Consider the following 23,760-nt stretch of genomic DNA (forward strand, 5'->3'; position numbering starts at 1 on the left):
TGGAATAAATAAAAACTTTATAGGTAACTGGGAAATAAACAATAGTGGCATTTTAATATAAATTCTTTTGCATATTTAACATATCACTGTTTTGCAAGTTACATAAGCGAAAAAATAACCGTTTTGACTAAATCTGAAGCATAAAATGCATATTTTTTACCGAAAGAAATCGATAAAAGAGCAACCATTGCTTTAGAGCGAACTAGTCTGCATTACCCAAAGCCGACTTTTTTTTAAGCTATCTGCTTTTAAATTAAATTATTTGGCCCTGCCATGAAAACTTGGCACCTTCAAAAACTGGGCACCTTTGCAAGTAGAAACCCCAGAAGGAACTTTGGAAACTTGCTTGCTCAACAGTTCTGTATCACAGGACAATGCTTTCAACAGCACTTACGGTGCTCAAGAACTGTTACAATTCCAACTCAATCCTGGGCTTTTTTAGGAACACCTGTCTGCCATCTCCTGTCACTGAGCTAACTTAAGCATTAACCTCTATATAGCTGCAACATGCCTGCCACCTAGTGCTTGCAGGAAACTAAACACAGCCGAAACTATGATTGACTGAAAGCTGTCTGATGATGAAGCCAAGCTATGATTGACTGAAAGCTGTCTGATGATGAAGCCAAGGGGCTATGAATGTTCTACCAAAGGTGCATCTATGAGAAGTTGAACAACTGTTCAGTGCCCAGATCCTCCTTTTAGGACAAAGCAGCGCAACGACAGACTAGTTTGCTTGGAAATCAATCCCACTATATTTAACGGGGCTTACTTCCAAGTAGACACACACAGGATTGTAGCCACGGGTATGAGGCCAGCATATGAACATGCAATTTTTCCAGGATTGTCTGCTGCTTTTTGACAAATTATGTACCCAGAAATTCAAACCCTTTTAGCAGTTGTCCATTCCTTCATGTGAGAATAGTCCGACTTAGATGTGAATCCCGTGTTCAACCCTGAACCCTCAGGCATCCACTGTCAATTAAGACGGACTCTAAATATGACAGCAAAGGACAATAAACAGCTGGAATGACAGACAGATCAAGCTGCAGTATTTGAATCTTCCACCTTTTAAATGAACAATAGGTTCGGTCCCAATTATGCCCTTAAGGCACGTTGCTTCAGTAATCTCAGGACCAAATTAGAACGGTCTATGTGGTTTCCATGACATTGTCCCAATATCTTTAAGTTCACGTGGAACACATTTTCAGCTGAAGCATTCATGGCACTCAACAATTAAGACGTCTCCATCGTGTGCTGCCTTAACTGCAAATATTGATTGACATTTTGGAGTGACACCAACCCAAGCTTCCATTTTTTTTTTGCAACAAGTTGTCTGCTAAGGAGTCATCCTCCATATCTGACTGCATGTACTCCATGGAAAACTGAGTTGTGTCAACACAGAGCAATGCGGTCAAGATGCAAGCAATTACAGCTTGCTTCAAGCTTTCTGGTATCGAGGGCATCTAACCGCTGCAGCAAAACCTAGTCTATAACATCCACGTAATGAACTGCAAAGGGACCTGAATTGCAAAGGGATTTAGCGTCTGCCTGCCACTGGTAAGAGCATGATGATATTATACAAAGCACTACAATTATGCTGCTTTAACGCTAAAGAGACAGGGTTTTTTAAGCCAATCACTTACACAGGGGAACCAACACCCACTACACGAAATGAATATTGTTTTGGCAATGATCTGACGTTACTTTGCAACTCCGTACTTCCCGTCCTCCTCTCTAGTGAATGATGCTATCCCTAAACAGATGGAAATATTGAAAGAGCTTTCTGTGCAAATGTTTCATATACTGTAAGCTTCATTTTGCACCAATGTACAGGCAAACTTAAGGTACCAAGAATTATCGCCATGCTTAAGATAAAACTGACATAGCTATATTGTACCGGATCGTACGGGGCGCAGGAATGAATCCGTGAACATTTTATGATGAACCACCGTACTTCAGACAGTTGCAACAGCTTCCCTGAACTCTGTTGAGATCAGATCAGCATTTTGGTCATTGGGATTAAACAATGTAGGAGTCACTTTCAAGTACGAGTAATTTCTTAAAACTAAGGAATATATAAGTATAAAGTAGTATTTTCTATTTGGTGGTCCTAGCCGCCCCCTGCTACCCCCTGTGGGAGCGCTGAGCGGCAGGATATAAATTTTCTTTTTTAAAAGGTGCACCATTATGCTTGCAAAGGAACGCATGCTCCCCATCTTGACGTGACCAAAGCCATCAGAATAACCCAGAGACTCTCCACGGGCAGTCGGCAAATTAAGTCATAAGACATTCACCTTAGGGACAAGCGTCTGGGCAATCCGCACCCCCACCTGTGGAAAAGAACCATGCGAGAACACAACCAGGAATGCACGTGCATAATTTGAGAAGGCATCCTGGTTTTGAGCCTACACATCTCAAGGGCAACCTTGCACTTCATCCCATGTGGGCAGCACAAAGGGCAGCCTCGCAGGTCACTAGGCAAGTCACTTTGCACAGGACACCATGTCTGTATAGATCTCAATAATTGGTAATGCTTGACGTCTGCCAAGGAACCGTGACGGATTTCTACTCCGACGCTTCCAGTTCTCTGAATAGTTGTCCCAGGCAAAGGATGCACCAGAGATCAATTAAGTCTTCAAGAGATAATACTGACAAGAGAATTTACGCTATTAGACAGTGGTATGGAGCTCAGGGACCTTCCTTCAGCCTAGCAAACTTTCCCCCAACTTCAGTGGCTCTTCAGTTAGAGGGAAAAGCTTACATTGTAGGAAGGCTGCTCATTGTGTGTCAGTGGTACGGTAGGGCAGGGGCCGGAGCCATCCCAATGCATATTTCTCCTTGCTGGCAGCATACCTCGGAGGTAAACATTTCCTACCAGCTCCCCTGAACCCCACAACCGGCATAAAATCAAAGTTGCACGTTTGATTGTCATGGCTATCGCGTCAAAATGGAAACATTTCTGTTGCAGAGAAGCTTTGAAATAAAATACTGGCCCTAAGAAGGACAGCAGCCTGTCGGCGCAAAGCATGGGTTTGAACTTTTAACAGTTTGCTGGTCAAAAGTTTGGCTTCCACTGCAGTCGAGGAGAGAATCCAGATACTTCTTTGGTCCAAAACAATACGATCTCCCCACGAATTGCACTATAGTTCACCAGCCGCCTCCTGGGTTTTACGCTGTCTTATGGAGCTTTGGTCTGCAATTTGGGGCTCCAGGTCCTCTTCCATCATGGAGCTTTCTTCGACTGCGGAGTCATCAGAGGAGTTCTCGTCCTGGGATTCGTCTTCGCCTTCATCCTCGTTTTCGTCGTCGGACAAGCCCTTTTCTGTTATGGGCTCTCCTTCTGTGTCCTCTGGGGCTTCCTCTTGCTCTCCCACTTGGGTGTCGCCTTGGTCCAGTGATTCTGGTGGCAAAGCGGGAGGAAGGAGATAACAGAACAGTTCGGTGCATCAAATTTAGGGCAGGTTGAATCTACAACCTGCGGTTTCTTTTTTAACACAGCAGCCTTTTTCAACCTTTTGACCATGGAGGAAGCCCTAATATTTTTTTTCAGGCTTCAGGGAACGCCAAAAGGGGTGACATGCCCTTTTAGAGAAGCGGATATAGAACAATACAGGTGCACTGGGAAACCAATATGGCAATAAAATATCCAAATTGGACTTATATAGAATCGTCTCTCTTCAGTAATTCTGTTATTCTAGTTTCACACAAGTCCCGACACGTTTCGCCTTACAGCTTTTTCAAGGGATGGTTTTTATATTTAAGGACCAACTTCAACTTATTAAGGAATCTCTTGATAGAGTATAAGGTCATACAATAGCTAGACTTACGTAGCTTGTGAAGCATCTGAAGCGCAACAAACTGGGTCTGGCCACTTAAGGATGATCCACATCCCACAGCATTTACTCACCAGGTGCACACACATGCCCACTTCCACACCACAACAATGTAGCACACGGTTAGCAGGTCTCTTTGAATTATTTCTTTTCACAACTGGGAAAGTGTCTGCCATTAATTACTAACATAGACAGTTTTATTTCTCCAATATTTTTGTGAACTACAACTGAACTCAAAAGGACTGATGAGTTGTTTTAGCCAAGAATTATCATATGACTTAATATGGATATTATGACACAGTTTACTAATTTGTCACAATTTACTTTGCCTTGTATCTCTAAACTTTGCATTATATCTCATTTAGTCTGAGGAAGAGTGCTTGCACTCGAAAGCTCACGCCTTGAATAAATCTTTGTTGGTCTTAAAGGTGCTGCTGGACTCAATTTTTGTTGAGAACAACATGACTTTTCTCCTTTGATCAAATTAACCTGGAGAAACACTTATTTTTATGTTTATTTTTTTGTCTTGAGTATGTCTGCGTGGTGCAACCTGTATGTTACCGAAAAAGCTCTCGGGGTCAGTGCACACTGTGAAGATCATCACTTAAAGGGTGGAAAGTGTGTTTTTACATCAGCCTGGGGGGGCTAAAGGGGTCAAGAAGAACCAAGGCTGGAAAAACATGATAGCACACCCATGTCACCTATCAGCCAGCCGGAGCTGTGGGGGTGGGAAGAACAGCCAAACACTTTTTCACATGTGAGCTGTCAAAAGTCAGGAGCTGGATTTCCTCCAAATGGTTCAGCTATTTGGCTAACTTCTTCTATCTGCAATGATGCAGCCACCAAGCTGCAGATTTGTGGTAATATACTGACCTGATAAACCTTCTGCTTTCGCCCTGGATGGGAAAACGCAGTCCCCAAGCAAAACCAGCACCTGCATGTAAGAAAAAAAACGTCACACAAGGGCTGTTACCCATCTTGGGCGCTACTTTTTAAGTTGTTGTGGCTCTGTTATTCCCACAGGCACCCCAGTTACCAGATGATGCTGTTTCTTGGAGCGTACTTGTAATTTAAGTGTTGGTTCAATGGCCCGTCACTTAATTTAGCTACTCAGAAAACTCTACATAAAAATGGCCAATTATACTGCGCTTGCTCTCCTTTTGCTACAAGAAACTTCCATTTGGATTCCCAGTAGCCCTGTCAACTTGGGGAGCCTTCGCAAAGAGTGTAAAGCTTTTAAAAAGTTATCCCTACATTTAATTGCCTGACTTGTATTTCTGCGAACACGCACTGAAATTCAACACTTAGTTTTACTCCTGGGGTAACAAGCTGATTCAGTGGCAAAGCAGGCAGCTTCTCTAGCACAAATTAATGGCCAGTTTCAATGGTACCTATTATCCTAAGAACGAGCTCTTGCAGTTCCCCCGCCTAGTGAGCATTTCTTGATAATGGCATTACTAGTGTCACAAAAGGAACAACTTTTAATTTAAACATTCCACACGGCCATTTTAATTTCCACAGAATTAGCTGTTAACAGGTACAGAGTTGTCGACAATCTGTTCCACTTAATATTTCTGGTAAGGGCTTGGAGGAGGAGCTGGTCTCATGGCTTAAGCACAAGACCCACTCAGGATGGCTGTCCAGCCCCTGAGTGCCTCCTCCTCCAACCGGCTTGCCTGTCTGTCCAGCAGCCAGCCAATTGCCTTCCGTCCCCCACACCTGACCACCTCCTCCTCCTTCCACTTCCCTCCAAGGCTGCAGATCCCTGCCGTGTGAGAGCTGCCCCTGGCGGTGAGTTCCCTGCCCGGGGGCCTTCAGTCCCTGGGTCTCCCTGGGAGGGCACCTCACCCCTAAACTGAGCCACGCGGCCACAGCATGCTGCCCTAACAGCTGCCTGCAGCCTTTCCAGGGCCTGGGGAGAGGGAAAGGCCGTCCACAGAGTTCTTCCACCCCAACCCCCAATCTAGCACCCGTTGTATTCCTGAATGCAATGGCTTGGCCCCTAGTATTGCAATAAACTTCAGATAATCTGTTACACAAGAACAATCAGGAGCATAGTCATAGCTGCTACTTTCTGCTGCTAAGTATTATTACGGATCCAATTAATTATTAAATCTAAGCAAGAACAACCAGAAGAAATAAGCCAACAGAGGCCAGTTGTAAGAGCGCCTTGTTTAAGAAGAGTTGTTTTTATGCCCCGCTTTTCACAACCCAAAGGAGTCTCAAAGCAGCTTAATGATGTTCCCTTCCTCTCCCCACAACAGATACCCTGTGATGTAGGCGGGGCTGAGAGAGCTCTGAGAACAGTGACTGGTCCAAAGTCACCCAGCTGGCCCCATGTAGAGTAGTGGGGAAGCAAACCTGGCTCTCCAGATTAAAAGCCACTGCTCTTAACCACTACACCCCACTGGTAAGATGAAAACCAAAATCATCTATGAGGACTGGAGAAAGGCAGCTAATGGTGCAGTCCTAAACTTTTTGAGCCCACTGATTTCGAAAAATTGTGTTTGAGACTGCAGCAGCAGAGCAAAGTTTCAATCCAGTGAATCTGTTTCAGACTGTACTGCAAGCCGATTAAGTAGCCCCTTTAAGTCTTGGTTATCCAGCATTTTATGGAGGAGGAGTTGGTTTTTATTATAGCCTGCTTTCCCTATCCAAAGGAGTCCCAAAGCAGCTTACAAACTACTTTTCCTTCCTCTCCTCCCAACAGACACCCTGTAAAGTAGGTGGGGCTGAGAGACCTTGTGAGAGAACTGCTCTGCAAGAACAACCTTAAGAGAACCCAAGGTCACCTAGCTGGCTGCATGTGGGTGAATTGGGAATCAAACCCAGTTCTCCAAACAGTCAGGGTCCGTTCTGGCATCTGTACCCTCTCCTACGGTTTTTACTGTGTGTACTTTTATATTCATTGAGGGGGGTGGGAAATAATGACTAATGAACTCTGCTTAATGAATAGGAGTGACAGTAGCGAATCCTACCTGTACCCTCTATGCACCCTTCCCCTCTAGAAGAAGATGATTTGGGGGGGGGGGGGCGGTAGGTCCTGGCGGAGTTTGTTCGACACAGCATCTTGGTTTTATGGGGTTGCTTGCATCGTATTGTTGTTTTGAATCGGTTTTAAGGGGTTGTATTGGGGGTTTTATCCGAATATTGTAACCCGCCTCGAGCCTTTGGGGAGAGGCGTGCAATAAATAAAATAACAACAACAACAACAACTCAGCAACGGTAAGTAAGGAGTTGTGATCTCTTGAATTGGCTGTGAGTTGTTATGTTGATTAGCTAGGAGCAACATTAACTGTTAACTGGCCAAAGGCATCATGGATAAACAAGATGCAAAGAAAGCCACACTCTGTGCTATAAAATTCCTATGTACAAAGCAACTTTCGCAGGCTAGCAGCTCGCCAACAATGATAAACATGTTGTTTCCCTGATGCTTGTTCTAGAACTTCTGTTTTCGTGCACTAAGAGGGCACAATTACTTCGAGACAAGATTAATGCTGAAGGTTTACATGGTAACTCAGGGGAAAAAAAAAACTATTTTCTCAAGCTTGGGAGGAGGGAAAGAGCATTCGTTTTTAAAGGGTTGTTACAAAACAAGATGTATTCTTACCAAACCGAGGACAAGACCAATCAATAAAGTGGCCAGGATGAAGATTGCATAAGACCCCCATTCATGGATTCCAAGTGTGCCTGTTAAGTAGCTGTGGATTTGCTGCAAATGAGACAAACAAAATAACTTGAATTCAAGCATCCTTCTCACCTACCACGTAACACGATGTTCACACAGCTCAGAAGATGGTTTTTGGACATGGATGCCATTAAACCAAAGGGCATACAAATGCTGTCTTGTAAGTGGTCTGAAGCATGTGACGTGGCCCTTAAAATGGTTCAAAATATTTAGTGCAAACTTCTTACACCATATCTTACTAATTAAGCTTATAATACACACAGATTACTGGATACCTCATTCCTAATTAAGCAGGTGCTTAAATTTCATTTGTTAAAGCAATAAATGTATGTGAGCAAATCATGTTGATGGCCTGGGGGGTAAAAAAAAGAACACATGAAATTCTTATTCATGTTGCGTAGATTAAAAACAAAAGCGGTTTTACAGAAGAACAACCAATTCCTAAAACTAAAAGCCAATTTATCATTAGCTGTTATCTGAGCATATCCGGGTTAGGCCTGTTTTACCATTTGCTGCAATACTGAATGGAAGGGTTTTTCCACATTCTCATTTTAAAGGTAAAGGTAAAGGTATCCCCTGTGCAAGCACCGAGTCATGTCTGACCCTTGGGGTGACGCCCTCTAGCGTTTTCATGGCAGACTCAATATGGGGTGGTTTGCCAGTGCCTTCCCCAGTCATTACCGTTTACCCCCCAGCAAGCTGGGTACTCATTTTAGCGACCTCGGAAGGATGGAAGGCTGAGTCGACCTTGAGCCGGCTGCTGGGATTGAACTCCCAACCTTATGGGCAAAGCTTTCAGACGACTGCCTTACCCTCTGCGCCACAAGAGGCTCATGACATTCTCATTTTACTCATTGATTTAAATCTGCAGGGAGGTATGCCAAACATACAGAGATGTAATAGAAAATGTAATAGAGGGAGCAAAACAGGTGCAAAACAGACACACAAACACACCCTCCCCCCAAATGAGAAATTACTCACCCTGATCCATCCAGATAAATAGAAGAGTCCAGCCATGCCGTGCATCCTGGTAAAGAGAAACAATTAGTTGACACCCATCAGAATGGCTAGGTAAGCAAAGAGTTTTTGCACATGCTGTGACAAATGCGACATTTCATATGCTTACACGTTTTACTTTTGTGCATAAAAAGTGATCCACAACCTCATATATTAGGACAAAACAACGGCTTCCAGATTTATTTATTATTTACATTTATAGACCTCCCCTATTGAGCCTGTTGCCCTGGAGGGGATAATAATAGCACATACACGTGAAACCACCTATACAATTCAATCCATATATTTTTTTTAAAAAATTTAAATTTTTTTAAAATTTTTTTTAAATTTTTTTTAAATTTATAAATTTTTTTTAAAAATTTAAAACCATAAGGCTAAACTCTAAGTAACTAACAGCCAATTATCTTAAAAGTTTCCCCTTCTGGTTAAGAAAAAGAGGGGGGAGCTACAAGCAGAGGCAGAAAACAGGGGAGACCCTTGGTGTAGTAGTTAGGAGTGCGGACTTCTAATATGGCGAGCCAGATTTTATTCCAAGCTCCTCCACATGCAGCCAGCTGGGTGACCTTGGTCTTGCCACAGCACTGATAAATCTCTTCTGACCGAGCAGTAATATCGGGGCTCTCTCAGCCTCACCTCCCTCACAGGGTGTCTGTTGTGGGGAGAGGAAAGGGGAGGAGAATGTAAACCACTTTGAGACTCCTTTGGGTAGAGAAACGTGACATATAAGAACCAATTCTTCTTCTTCTATTCCATACTAGCCACACTGTTTGAGGATTTATACTTGCCGATGGAAGTTACTTACAATATAACTGTCTTCTAACTCTCAGAGAAAAGTGTGCCACAACTCGGTATATTAGTTCAAAGGAAGAGGCACAGCATGTGCATTTTGACACAACCGGTTATGGCAGCATTAACAGACACACTACTGTCCTAAGGAACTTACCAATTTTTACTCCAGGTATCATTGTCTAATTCTGGGCTTACACTGACCAGAAACACTTGCATATCCCATTAACCTACAGCTTCCCTCCCCAAAACAGCAGCCGTACTATAAAACCAGGAGAACCCAGCTACAGCAGGTCCTCGGGGTCAAACTACTACACATCCCCACACCAGAGTCACCAATAATGTAGAATGGATAAATTCACAACACGGCACAATAAAGGCACGAGCAAATCAACCTTAGAAGTTGTGATAGAAGAAGGCTGCTGTTTCCCATTGAGTGGTGGAATCCTTAGGTGCAACTTATAGCTAAAGCTCAGGGCAAGGCGTCATGTACTTGCATTATAGATGATGGGGACTTCCACCCTGGCACAGGTTCAACAGCTTCCCACTTTCTCTCCAGGATGTAGACTTCCAGGTCCTCCAGCGTTCTCGATCCACGGTATCTGCGAAAAACGCCATCCTTTGCACTGAAAATAAAGGAGTACAGGAAGCAGCATCCTATCAGTCAGACAGGAAGCCGTCAATGTTTTCTAAGTGTCATTTTAGAAGGTTTGCAGAGGGGGGGAAATTCTCTAGCAATCACACCCACCCCTTGCCTTTCTGCCTCTTATTCTCAGAGCTGTTCCGCTACACTTGTATGGGAGTACAGAGACACCAAGATGGAGCACTGTACAACTGAACAAAACGAGCCTCTAGGCCAGGGATTCTCAGCCAGGGGTCTGTGGGGGTTCTGAAAGGGGTCCATGGGAGCTCTGGTGTGGTATAGGGGTATGGTCTGGGCTGTCTTCTCAAGCTGGGTGACCCTAGCTCGCCACGGCACTGATAAAGCTGTTCTGACCGAGCAGTGATATCAGGGCTCTCTCAGCCTCACCTCCCTCACAGGGTGTCTGTTGTGGGGAGAGGAAAGGGAAGCCACTTTGAGCCTCCTTCGGGTAGAGAAAAGTGGCATATAAGAACCAACTCTTCTTCTACAACTCCTACTGTTATTTCCAGCATACATGAGGCTGAGCCGCCATAGCAGTAATAAAAGTGGGGAGAGGGAGCAAAAGGAGGGCTAAGGGTGCAGGTAGTGTTGTCACTTCCGGGGGTGTGATGGGGGAGAGAGTGTGGTCTGTTGACATCACTTCCAGGGCTCCTTGAAGCCTGAAAAATTATTTCAGGGGCTCCTCCATGATCAAAACGTTGAAAAAGGCTGCTATAGGCCATCATATTATTCTACTTCCTCTGCTGCTTATGTAGTAGGCAACAGCCTACTTTAGTAACTGCAGCTGAAACCCATACTGGTTTTAAATGGGGATGAACTTTTCTTTCTACCTCACAATGCATTTTGAAATCAGGATTACAGAAGCTGCTGCTAAGCTTCCCTGAACTCGGTATATAACCACAAAATTACCTGTCCTTGCAGCAGTCAAGGAGACCGATCAACTACATTGGACCCGCTCTACATAGACGGCCACCCCTTTGAAATTCAAGGGGCAGGTTGCTACCCCTTCAAATGAGGAATGGTGGGATGCTAATTCAACTCAGTACAGTCTCACCCATGTACAAAAAAATGTGCCTGCGGTTCTCTCTCCCAGTGGATGCAAAAATTACATTTCTACTGAACTTGAAAGACCTTGATCAAAAGCTGAGAAATGGTTCAACATGTCAAACTACACCTTTTGATAGACAGGCATAAGATAGCTCTATTGATATAGCAAAAATGAATGTTTTCAGGTAGATAAAATAAGATACTTACTGGAAAATAGTCGGAAGTGTAGTGACAAAGAAACGGCCACTTACACCTAGAAAATAAGAGAATTTCAATTAAGTACCTGAAGTTCTGGAGGCCTCACTTCAAAAAGGATGTGGATAAAATTAAGAGGGTGATCCAGTTCCAGGGGACCTGTAAGGAAAGGCTGAGGGACTTGGGAATGTTCAGCCTAGAGAAAATCTAATATAATAAAATACTTCTGACAACACGCTGAAGGTTCCGAAGCCTCAAGTGTTTCATTTCCATAACAACCTTTGTGGGAGACTTTTTCTTCTGCACAACAACCCTGTCCACCCTCCAAAGCAGCCCTTTCTGCTTGAGGAGCTGATCTTTATAGTCTGGAGATGAACTGTAATCCCAGGAGATCTCCTGGACCCACGTGGAGGTTGGCTACCCCTGGGATGGAAATATTCCTTGAGGTTTGGAGGCGGAGCTTCAAAATGGCACAATGCCTCAGTGTCCACCCATCCTCCATTTTAAAGCGCTTCTCTGGGAATCCCAAAAAGAGGATTCACCAACCTAAAAAGTGCTAGTGACCAGAGAGAAACCAGCAGGTAACCAGCAGAAGGAAAGTATGGAGGCTCAAATCCACTGAAGTCTTCTGCAGCATCCAGCCCTCTCTCCCACCCTCTTCCTTGTTCCCAGGGATGGGGATTTTTTTTTTAATGGCTAACTCCCTGGAGCAACTAATAGGCAGACACACATATAGGCGATAACAGAATCAAAAAAAATATTTCATTCAACAAAGCGTGCCTCTCAATAGCCCCCCCCCCAAAAAATCAGGAACAATATTAATTTACTCATTTATCAAAGGACTCATCCACTTTGGTGCCTATGGAAGTCAATAGCACCATAGACTATAATGGGAATGTTGGCATTCCTGCCTTTCCCGGGGCCTGGGGTGGGTGGAGGTTAGAGGTACAGCCTCCAAACTTTCAGGGTATCTTCAAGAGGCTCTTCCCTGACTCCCCTCCAAATTTCAAAATGATTGGTCCAAGGGGCCCATATCTAGGGGCTCCCGAAGAGAGTGCCCCCATTCCTCCATTACAGCCAATGGAGATGACTCTGTCTCCACAGTTGTCAGGTTCCAGACACACTATTACATATTGCTTTGGAGTGTCCAGCCTTCCCCCCTCCCAAAGACCTCTAATTCAGTCCCATTTGATGGATTTAAACTCCAAATACAATTCTAAGCCCCTTATCATTAAATCAATGCTTTCAGAAAAGGATCCTATTAAGCTTGCCAGGGTAGCTGATGCTCTTGGGAACTTGCTCCAAATAAATAACCACTGTTTGTTAACACAGAAACGTAGCCTTCCTTACTCCATTCTTGGTATTTGTTTTCTTTGTTTTGTTGTTTTGCATTATGTATGTATGTATGTATGTATGTATGTATGTATGTATGTATGTATATATGTATGTATGTATGTATGTATGTATGTATGTATGTATGTATGTATGTATGTATGTGATTTATATCCTGCCACTCCCATATAATGGCTCGTGGCAGGTCACAAAATCCTCATTAAAAACCCATTAAACCCCCCATTAAAAGGACAATAAAGGTGTCTGAGTCTGAACTAGTGACAGGACCAGAGCACCCCTCTAGCAATCTGGCAGGGGCCTAGATCACCATCTGAATACAGGATCCACAGGAGCAGAATTCAACTATGTCAAATCCTCTTTTATAATTTTTTAATAATTTTATCTCTTATATATATATATTTTTAATTTTAAGAAAACGGACAAATATAAAAGGGGTCCAGAAAGAAAAGGGGTTCTACACAAATAATATTTCCCCAAAATTAGTATACCCTGCAGAGTGTGTGTGTGTATATATATATACGTAATTTCTCCCCAACGTCCTCTTCATCACAATCTTTTCAATAGTCCTTAACCATGTGAATTTTGACAGGTGGTTGCTGATCAAGGACAGCCAACTGCAAGGCACTAACATGGAGAAATTCATGAATAACATGGATGAAGACAGCGGACGTTTCACTGCCAGGGACACACACTCATCACAGCTGTTGTTTTTGCTGCTATCCCTGGCAGCAGAGGGAAGGTGGTCCTGTCTAGCCCGATCAGAAGCAAAGCAGGGTCAGCCTTGGTTAGTACGCGCATGGGAGACCACCGAGAAAGACAGCAGAAGAAGGCAACAGCAAACCCTCTTTGCTTCTCACTTGCCTTGAAAGCTCTTTGCTGGGGTTGCCAAAATATGGCCTTTCACAGGAACAGAAACAGAAACAAATCTGCCAGGAATGAACATCGCCCTTGAACAACAGCACTTGGATAGGCCGTTTTGGAACCCTTCCGCACTTCCGTACAGAAAGGTCTACTGCCCTCAGAATGCTCCAAGCAGCCAAGTACGGTTTATATGAGCCGTCCCAAATACTGCGCGTGAGTATTGCCTGCAGAGCTCCATCTCCTGGCTGCTGGATCATTCATTCAGCAGGAACTTATCATCATTGTCCAATGATGTGCAGTGTTTTTGTTTTTAAATGAGAGAAATCTCCAGGGAGAATGTAAGCCAGACTTCCTCAACCAGGATTTCGTGAAGACCTGTTTTGTTTTTCTTTTGTATTGTTTTTTTGATGGCCCTGGAAGGGTTTCTTAAATGGGTGGGAGTTCATCATTTTTTTAATTAATTTTTTAAAATTTGTTAAACGTTTATCGGATAATAAGACCATATATTTATTTATTTTATTCATTATATTTCTATATATATATGGTCATGTCAACCCACCCACCCCCTCTCCTAAAATGGCCAATGATGGGCCTGGGGGGTGGTGAAAGAAGGAGCCCCAGGTGGGTGTGCACACAGCTATGGTTTCCAACCATATTCTGCATGATCGTGCCATTTCTGGGGTTTCTCAAAGCCTGAAGAATGTTTCATGGGATTCTCAATGGTAACAAAGTTGAGAACAGATGACATGAGCAGAAGACTGCAGAAAAGGGAAACCAGCCCTGGAATGATTGTGCTACAAAACTCAAAATATGACCCCCACAAACTATGTCAGGTTCTTCACTGTCACCCTCGGTAAACTGTTGCGAAACCAAGTGATTTGATCTTTCTTTCAAATGCATTCATATTTTGTATTAGTTCCAGCTAGATGTTCCGAACTATAAATTCCTTATCACCATTTGTCTAGCCTTAATGGGCCGTCCTCCAGAATGGCCTCAGATAACTTCTGGCCACGGCCAAAAGCAGCGTACTCTTGGCTGGAAGTTAACAATGAGGCTATTCAGGCCAAGAGATGGATAAGATTTCTACATCTCCATTTAGAGCCAATTTCTCATGCCCACTGTATCCATCCATGCTGTCTCTCGGCTCACGCAACCTGACAATGGAACTAACTCACACGCCACTTGCCAGGCACGATAACAGCCGTTTAATACGTCTTTGCCAAACTGGCCCACCTGCACGATGTAGAAGTAGCCTCCAAAATTTGACAATTAGTTTATTTATTAGGGGTTTTTTTAGTCCCCACTTAATCAGAGGATCTTGTGGCTACTTATAACTTTAAAACTGATAAGGTAAAAATAACAAATACAAATAAATAGCAAATATAAAATCTTAACATTAATGTAATATGTATATATTTATACCCAATATACTCATTGGGTGGGCGAAGTACACTGCCTGCAGGAGTGGTATCTGAAGGGTTGAATAAGTCAGAGGAAAGCTAGGCTAGAGTTCGTCTTACCAAAACCATCTCAGTATCCACCATTTGGAAAAGGAAGATTTGGGGCATTATTTTTTTTTTAATAATTATCATTAGATTTTTATTCCATCATTCTCCAAGGACTCGTGGTAGGTTACCATACATAAAAACCAGTAAAACCTCATAAAGAGAGCCAGTTTGGTGTAGTGGTTAGGAGTGCGGACTTCTAATCTGGCATGCTGGGTTCGATTCTGCGCTCTCCCACATGCAACCAGCTGGGTGACCTTGGGCTTGCCACTGATAAAAACTGTTCTGACCGGGCAGTGATATCAGGGCTCTCTCAGCCTCACCCACCTCACAGGGTGTCTGTTGTGGGGAGAGGAATGGGAAGGCAACTGAATGGGAAGGCCGCTTTGAGCCTCCTTCGGGTAGGGGAAAGTGGCATATAAGAACCAACTCTTCTTCTAAAACCCTACTAAGGATAAAATCCCCCCAAACAAGACAAGACTAACAAGGTTGGCAGCATAAATCCCTCCCCTAACCCCATAGCAGATCACCCTAGGGGTGGGGTACACACATATTAACGCATAGCCTGAACGTGAGGAAGGGCTCCATCTTACAGATCCTGTGGAACTGTGATAGGTCTGAAAGGGCCCTCAAACTCTTCTGGGAGCTCATTCAGGAGCAGGACTGAAAAGACCCTGGCCTGGGTCGAGGGACCTCCAACAGATTAGCACCTGCAGGGTGAAGGGCCCTGCAAGGAGCATAAGAAGACAAGCAGTCCCACAGATAATGCTGACCAACTCTTGATCCAAACTATCAGTGATTGGTTCTACTCTGAGGATGAGAGAGCCGCAAATGAATTTATTAAGTTCTCTCCCACAGCAGCATTAAAAGGATTGCTTTCTTGGTCCCCAGGCAAAGAGGAGGGTCTTTATATTTCAATTTCTATACCACTCCCTCTTGAATGAGTCATCTTGAATGAGTCAACTACATTTATACATCAGCAATATTCTATAAAATCGTTTAAATACAAACATTCTAGGTCAGGGGTAGTCAAACTGCGGCCCCCCAGAGTACATGGACTACAATTCCCATGAGCCCATATTTATTTATTTATTTATTTATTTATTTATTTATTTATTTATTTATTTATTTATTTATTTATTTATTTATTTATTTATTTATTTATTTATTTATTTATTTATTTATTTAAGATTTCAATGCTGCCCATTTCTTTGCAGCTCTGGGCGGTTTACACAGAACATTATAACATACATCGAAAGGCTGCAGTTTTGACTATCCCTGTTCTAGGTTAACATTGAATTAAAAATTTTAAGAACCTCAGCTGTCATCTTCCATGTGGGACTCCGTCAGTCCCTGAAGGGATGGGGGGGAGAGCAAGGGGAGGCCCATGCAAGTTGTTGCTTGTGCTGGCCTCAACCGTAGACTTGGCAGAAGAGCTCCGTCTTGCAGGCCCTGCCAGTTCTGACAGGGCCCTGATCATCCTGACCTATTAACTCATTCCAACACCATGAAGGCCTCATGGTGTGAAGTGCTGGCTGGTCCTCCCTTCAGGTGCTTATCTTCAGCTGCAAGACTGGAGAGACATGGAATTTCCCACTTAAAAAGAGGAGACTGACTTGTGTTCATAAAAATCCACGTTGGGAAAATTCCCTTTGAATTGAAGAAGTCTTTCCGTCAGACAAATAACGATGGGACAGCTGGGCAGTCAAGTGTTAATAACACTCTCCAAGCTGGGCAAGAGCAACCAAGGAGTTCAACTGATTTCAACCCAGAAGACCTAATCTGGTTGCCAAACGAAGTTCTCAGATACTGCTCAGCATGGAATTTAGGCATTCTAAAAAGAAACATATCCATTAAATTGGTGGACGTTCCGACGAACTTTACAAGTTGGGAATACTAAATGTGGGAAACCTCTCCCACCATCTTGCATTGCTTCCTCCAGAAGTGTTTGGCCAGCTGTTGCAGCCCAATAGCCTCGGATAAATCACTTCAGCTAGTTTTGCTTTAGAACCCACTGATTCGTCTTTTTTGACAGCCCACTATATCCATAAAACTGCTCCAACCCAACATTTTACAGTAGAAATTCCAAACTCCCATTCACTCATAATTTCTAAAGTACTGTTTTGCCATACCTGGTTCCTGAGTGACATCCACCTTGCCCACCGAGATTTCAAGGCCTTTCCGATCTCTTGCAAATGCCTCCCATGCCGACTCCATCTGTTGACAGGCAGGACACCAAGGGGCATAGCTAAGAAAAAGGACAACATAAAGAAACTGTCATGTGCTTTTCCATCTAGCACATCAACAACCCATCAAGAGCTTGCAACCTGCTGCACAATCTGCTCCCTGTAAACCGCCCTGAGCCTTCGGGGAGGGCGGTATATAAATATAATAAATAAATACATTTTCAACTAGGTCCACCAATTTCCAACTATTTCTGCCATAATCTGGCCTCTTGTCTCTTCCCTCCACTAGGATTTTTAGTTCAGAAGAAGGTCTGGGAATTTCCTAACCTTTCGGTACCACATAGAAATTTTTCAACTCCTAGGGACCAGGAAATCTAAACCTGGCTTCTCTTCTAGCCCTCAAAAGTGACAATATTAATTCCAGGAAAGGGAGGCATTGCTAGCTGACATCACTTCTAGCCGGGTCCCTGGACTCTTCGAAGCCTGACAAATGTTTCAGGGGCTCCTCTATGGTCAAAAGGTTGAAAAAGGCTGGCTTAAACTGAACTCTGGAGAGGTAGAGGGACTTCAGAGTCTAGAAATCTGCTTTTACAGGAAGGCCCAATACCACATTCTAGTATGTATGTGTATGTGTATGCCTGCCTTTTTAAAGTAGTTTAATTATTGTCTAAGTAAAGAAACATCACTACATTGAAAGGAGAGAAAAAGAAAACTGCAGAGACTGAGACATATGCATTCATTCTCATTAACAGCATTCCCCTTCCCATCCCAAGTACATGGTTATGCAATACTAAACCAATTCAAACTCTGCTCACATTCTATCTTGGTTACAGCTTCGCTTTTCTTATGCTGTGAATCAGCCGGTTCGGGCTGAACCTTAGATACACAACACAATCTGCGATTTGCTGCACCCCTTCCAAGCTGTGTAAAAAAGGTGTACATATTTGCCACTGGTCAGAGAGCAACTCTTTATTTAACAAGTGCAGAAACAAAAACATACTAAGTCCTTCGTTTGCAGTTTGTGCGTCACTTGGGCATGCATCCGCCCTCCCCTGTACTAATATACATCATTTTGTGACACCCCCCTCAATTTAAATTGGGGATTCCCAAAATGGGCAGTAAACCCTCCCTGGTATTGGAAGGCTTCAGAGGGCAATGAGTAATTTGGGGTCAGTGGGGGGGGGGCAGCAGTCTGACTCTTCCTGCTGTGGCTGTGTTTATCTAGAGAGAGACCTTCCACAATAATTTGCCCTGTACCCTGAATATCCTTTGGTGGTCTCCCATCCCAGTCTGACCAAGGCCAACCCGCTCAGCTTCCTAAAGAAAATGGCAGCTTCAGAAGGTGGGCTGGATGGGATCATATTCCTCCCAGTTCTCAGACTCTGTTCTTCACTGGCTCCATCCCAGATCTCCAGGAATTTCTTAACCCATGGTTGACAACCGTTCCTCAACATTCTCCCTCATTGGGAGACTGGAAAAACCTTCTCCTGCTTGTTCCTCTCCATGGGATTTTCCATTGCTTCTCTTTCTCTTTTCTTCCCTCTCTGTATTTCTCCCAACTGAGGACCCAAAATAGCTTTTACAAAGAATTTATATATTTTTCCCAGACTAAAATATGGCCACTGCACAGCAACCAAAAGAGAAGTGTAGGCAATATAGTGGTTTTTGAATTTGCAGTAGACCTTATACCAGGAAAGTCGTGTGTGTGTGTGTGTGCAGCACTAAAAATGTGGCATGGGAGTCAAAGGGATGGCAGTACAAAAGAGTTTGGGGACCACTGCCTGAAATGATGTTTCCTACCTGCAGAGTATACCTTCAGATTTCAAAACCCAACAGATAAGTCTAGTTACCCTCCCCTGCGATAAGACTATGGTCCATTCATTATACACAATGACAGGCCTTTTGTGTGCCTGACACTGGATCGAGTCCAATGTCAATGGTACATGGATACGCACACAATATTCTATAAAGATCAGTCCACTATTTTATCTCAGTTACATGCAAAGAAATAACAAAAAAACTACACCTTGCAGCTTTGACCATGTTTGTTAACACTTTCTTTCTGTGCAAGGCAAACTACAAGTTTACTCAAGGCTTTACAACTTAATAAGGTAAAGGTATCCCCTGTGCAAGCACCGAGTCATGTCTGACCCTTGGGGTGAGGCCCTCTAGCGTTTTCATGGCAGACTCAATACGGGGTGGTTTGCCAGTGCCTTCCCCAGTCATTACCGTTTTACCCCCCAGCACACAAGCTGGGTACTCATTTTACCGACCTCGGAAGGATAGAAGGCTGAGTCAACCTTGAGCCGGCTGCTGAGATTGAACTTCCAGCCTCATGGGCAGAGCTTTCAGACTGCATGTCTGCTGCCTTACCACTCTGCGCCACAAGAGGCTCAGTACGACTTAATACCTCCCTCTTTATCAGACAATTGTTCTAGAAGCTAGTTAAGGAGAATCTTAATAAACCATTTTTAACAACCTTTGTTATAAATTTAGAGCTCCAGATTATGACCACTCAACTAGTAATATTCTCCCTCTCATATATTTAAGTGAAGCCTGTTTTGGTAAACCATTCCTGATACAGGGAACAAGTCCTAAATATATTGCATGTGTACTGCACTCATAGACTATTTATCTACTTAAGACATATATATTAGGTGCCTTTCTTCCTTACGAAGATCAAGGCAACTTACAATATAAAACAGCCTTCCTCAATTTTTCTACTGTTGAGAAACCCCTGAAACCTTCTTCAGACTTTGAGAAATCCCAGAAGTGGTGCAATTGTGCAGAATATGGTCGGGAAGCATAGCTGTGCACATGCCCACCCGCCCCTCCCCTTCCCAATCCCTCCTGGCCATTTTGGGAGGGGGTACTCGACATGACCATATATGGTCAAATCACAATAAATGTTTAACAAATTTAAGGGATATTATTGTTGTTGTTGTTGTTGTTATTGTTGTTCTTATTATTATTATCTGCCACTCCCAGACAATCCGGCTCATGCCAGGTTACATACAAAGTGCAAACAGTACAATCCCCAATTAAACTGCCCATTAAAACCTCATAAAATTAAAGAAAGATATAAAAACCAAATGGCAGAAAAAATAACATGTTATTTAACAGCCCCCAATGACAGCCAGGGCGGCTGGAGAGCGGTGTGACCTAATCCTGTGTGGGAGCATATCTTCCAGGGGGGAGTCCCAGATCACGAAGGGCCTTAAAGGTCAAAACCAAAACCTTGAACCTGATCCAGGCCGCAACTGGTAACCAATGCAGCTGCCTCAGCGCAGGCTGGATATGAGCCCTCCAAGGCGTTCAAGTGAGGATCCTAGCAGCTGCATTTTGTACCACCTGCAATTTCCAGGTCAGAGACAAGGGCAGAAATCAATCCTGGAGGTAACCATCGCATGGATCACCATGGCTAGATGTTCAGGGGACAGGTAGAGCACTAGAAAAAATTGATTAACTCCCACCCATTTGGGAAACCCATTTAGGGCTGTCAAAAAACAAACAAACCAGGTTTTCACAAAACCCTGGTTGAGAGAGCCTGATATAGACACATGAAAACAAAAACACTTAAAATCACATTTAAGACTGCTAGTACCTTAATCAAATTAAACCCAATCAAACCTAATCAATTAATTAGTCCTAGATAAAATTGTCTTCAAGGACTCTCTCCATGCTATGTACTGTAACTATCAAAAAGAAGAGCTGTTTTTTTAATTGTACCCCATTTAAGATGCTGGCCAGTACATCTGATGGCCTGATGTTACATCACACGCCATGTTGGTCGGATATGGGTATTGGGGGGTATTTTCTGATTTTTGTCTGCCATCTTGTTGCTGTTCGGTGGTTTTAATGCTGTTTTATGTTTAATTGGGGGGGAGTATTGATTTTACTGTTTTACTGTATTGGGCTATTGTGCCTTTTTGTAAGCTACCCCGAGCCAACATGTTGGGAAAGGCGGGGTATAAATTCAATAATAAATACATTTATTACTACATGAAAAAGTCTCAAAAGTGATTACGACTGCCTACCCTTCCTCTCCCTACAACAGACTATGAGGTAAGGGAGACTGAGAGTTCTGAGAATTGTGCCTGGCCCAAGGTCACCCAGGGAGCCGCATGTGGAGGAGTGGGGACCCAGTTCTCCAGATTAGAGGCTGCCACTCAATGACTATATGAAACTGGTGGGAAGCAATGTTTCAAACCAAATTTCAACCAGTAAGCCAAGGAACTGTGCAAATGTGCCCTCCAAATTCACTATTCCCCCCAGATCCAGAGGGCTGGTGCTTCAGTTGTTGAAGAATGGTGGTTTTCAAGTGAAAAAGAAATTATCTGGGAGATCACAATGTCCCATCTGACCAAGTGTACTGTTCTGAAAACCAGAATCTCCATTCAGCCTGCTCTTCCTCCAAGAAGTTCAGTGCTTCATCTACCGTTTTTACCTCCCTCCATATTATCCTCACAACAAACCTGTGTGGCAGGTGAGGCCAAAGACCAGGGTCACTAGATTACAATCACCCAAGTAAGCTTCCACAACAGAATGAAGTGTTCCTGGAAAGGTTGCCAGCTTTGGGTTGGGAAAGACCTGGAGACTTTGGGGGTGGAGTTAGCACTGGGCAGGAAAAGAACTCAGTGGAGTATGATGATCTGTTTACCCACCAAAGCAGCCATCTTCTCCAAGGGATCTGATCTCTTTAACCTGGAGATGAACTATAGTTTCAGGGGAACCTCGGGTCCCACCTGCAAACTGAGATTTCCTGGGCCTTTCAGATCCTAGTGCAGGAGTAGCCAAACTGTGGCTCTCCAGATGTCCACGGGCTACAACTACCACGAGCCCCTGCCAGCATTGATACGTGAAGTCCATGGACATTTGGAGAGCCAGTTTGACCATCCCTGTGTACATGACCCTCACCATAACCCGGCGCCCCTCTACCATAGATGCATGGCCCTTCGTCCGCCTCTAAAGCGCCAGAAGCCTCGTTAGGCCACCCAGGTTGAAGACTCACCCCGGAAGTGCCTAAAGCGCCACTGAACTTTTGCACTTTTTGCAATCAATCCCCCACAGCAAACGACCCACAAAGGAACGTTTTCGTTTTGGAAAAAGCCGCTCCTAGATATTATTTGCAACGAACCAATGCAGCTCCCCGCCCCGTCCTTCTGCAAGCACCTTGCAATGGCATGCACACGAAAGCTCGCACCTGGTCTTGCAGGTACCGGTAGTCTAAAACAGGGATCCTCAACCTGTGGTCCTCCAGATGTTCATGGACTACAATTCCCATGAGCCCCTGCCACCAAATGCTGGCAGGGGCTCATGGGAATTGTAGTCCATGAACATCTGGAGGACCACAGGTTGAGGATCCCTGGTCTAAAACGTGGATCAGACCCACAAGGGCTGCACGTCTTGAATCTCCATTTGCAAGTGCTTTGCATGCATCCGATGCACACACACACACACGCCCCCCGGTCCTCAGCAGCCCCTCACTCACAATTTCACCATCCACTGGCCCTGCAGCAGGAGGCTCCAGTTGGATCCGCTCAGCGCCCACACCCGACTCTCCCCTGCAACCTCCTCGGGCTCCAGCACGGCCGAGACCGTGCCCAGCAGCACCGAAGCAACGGCGGCCCCCCAGAACAGCGGCGGCCAAGCGGCAGCCGCCCTCCCCCGCCGGCCACAGCAAGGCGAGACCAGCTTCTTCCTGCCCGCCGGGCTTGCAAAAGGAGCCGCGGCCGCCATCTTGGGCCGTCAGGAAGTCGTCCGGAGAGCAAGCCTAAGAGTTGTTCCCCATTGAGCCGCAGCGGAGCCTCGTCGTCCGGCTCGAAGTCGATGGCCTCAGCCATGTGCGGGGCGGGAGTCGTGCGTTCGCCAGCGGCAGCGACCAATAAAGAGGGGACTTGCGGAAGCTTCAAGAGTTAATAGGATTTGGCTCCAATAATCACACACACACAAAAACTTTCGTGGGAATGGAGAGTGCATCGGCACCCAGTTGCCAACCTCCAGATGGGAAGGAATCAACAAAGTTGTTGCACAACAGATCAGAAAGCATTGGGCAAAAAAAAGCCCTTTGTGATAAACTCAAAATCAATCCATCCATCCATCCATCCATCCATCCATCCATCCATCCATCCATCCATCCATCCATCCAAGTACTTAGGGAAGATATCCATCCATCCATCCTGTTCCACTGAGAAACTGCTTTAACTGTCAGGAACTTCTTCCGAATGTTTAGACGGAATTTCTTTTGAATTAATTTAATCCTATTGGTTCTGGTCTGTCCCACCATAAGGACAAGAGAGAACAATTCTGCCCCGTCCTCCATATGGCAGCCTTTTAAATACTTGAAGATGGTTATAAGATCCCCTCTCAGTCCTCTCCTCTCCAGGCTAAACAGACCAAGCTCCCACAACCTTCATACATCTTGTTCTCCAAACCCCTAACCATCTTTATTGCCCTCCTCTGGACACACCGACTTATAAACATTCTTCCACAAATTTTTTTTCGGATAAATCTATAATTTCATGAAAGATAATTTCAACAGAAAATGGAAAGTCAGTTAAACGACTTCATGTAATAGTCACTTTGAACCTTAATCAAGCCTTCTTCAGAACTTATATCTGCATCACCACTTCCATAGAGAAGTTTC

At 44.2% G+C, this 23,760-nt stretch overlaps 1 protein-coding gene across 1 annotated transcript; it reads right to left on the reverse strand.

Moving 5' to 3' along the window:
* On the reverse strand, positions 1-22,898 carry TMX4 (thioredoxin related transmembrane protein 4). The gene is made up of 8 exons (XM_077313300.1): positions 22,606-22,898; positions 17,061-17,176; positions 11,222-11,267; positions 9,822-9,950; positions 8,503-8,548; positions 7,444-7,545; positions 4,707-4,767; positions 1-3,400 (listed from the first exon to the last, which is right to left on the reverse strand). The coding sequence occupies exons 1-8, from the start codon at positions 22,851-22,853 to the stop codon at positions 3,141-3,143; spliced, it is 1,008 nt and encodes a 335-aa protein (XP_077169415.1). The 5' UTR covers positions 22,854-22,898; the 3' UTR covers positions 1-3,140.
* Between the last annotated feature and the right edge of the window lie 862 nt (positions 22,899-23,760).

This window comes from Paroedura picta, chromosome 1 (assembly GCF_049243985.1).
Source record: "Paroedura picta isolate Pp20150507F chromosome 1, Ppicta_v3.0, whole genome shotgun sequence".
Taxonomy (NCBI): domain Eukaryota; kingdom Metazoa; phylum Chordata; class Lepidosauria; order Squamata; family Gekkonidae; genus Paroedura; species Paroedura picta.

What these genes read in the sequence shown, in the direction of transcription:
- TMX4 (XM_077313300.1), bottom strand. Translation starts at nt 22,853, where the DNA reads ATGGCGGCCGCGGCTCCTTTTGCAAGCCCGGCGGGCAGGAAGAAGCTG. An exon ending in GGATGTCACTCAGGAACCAG is followed by an intron (nt 11,268 to 17,060) that starts GTATGGCAAAAC and finishes CTTATTTTCTAG; the next exon opens with GTGTAAGTGGCCGTTTCTTT. An exon ending in GAAAGCAGAAGGTTTATCAG is followed by an intron (nt 3,401 to 4,706) that starts GTCAGTATATTA and finishes CTTTGCCACCAG; the next exon opens with AATCACTGGACCAAGGCGAC.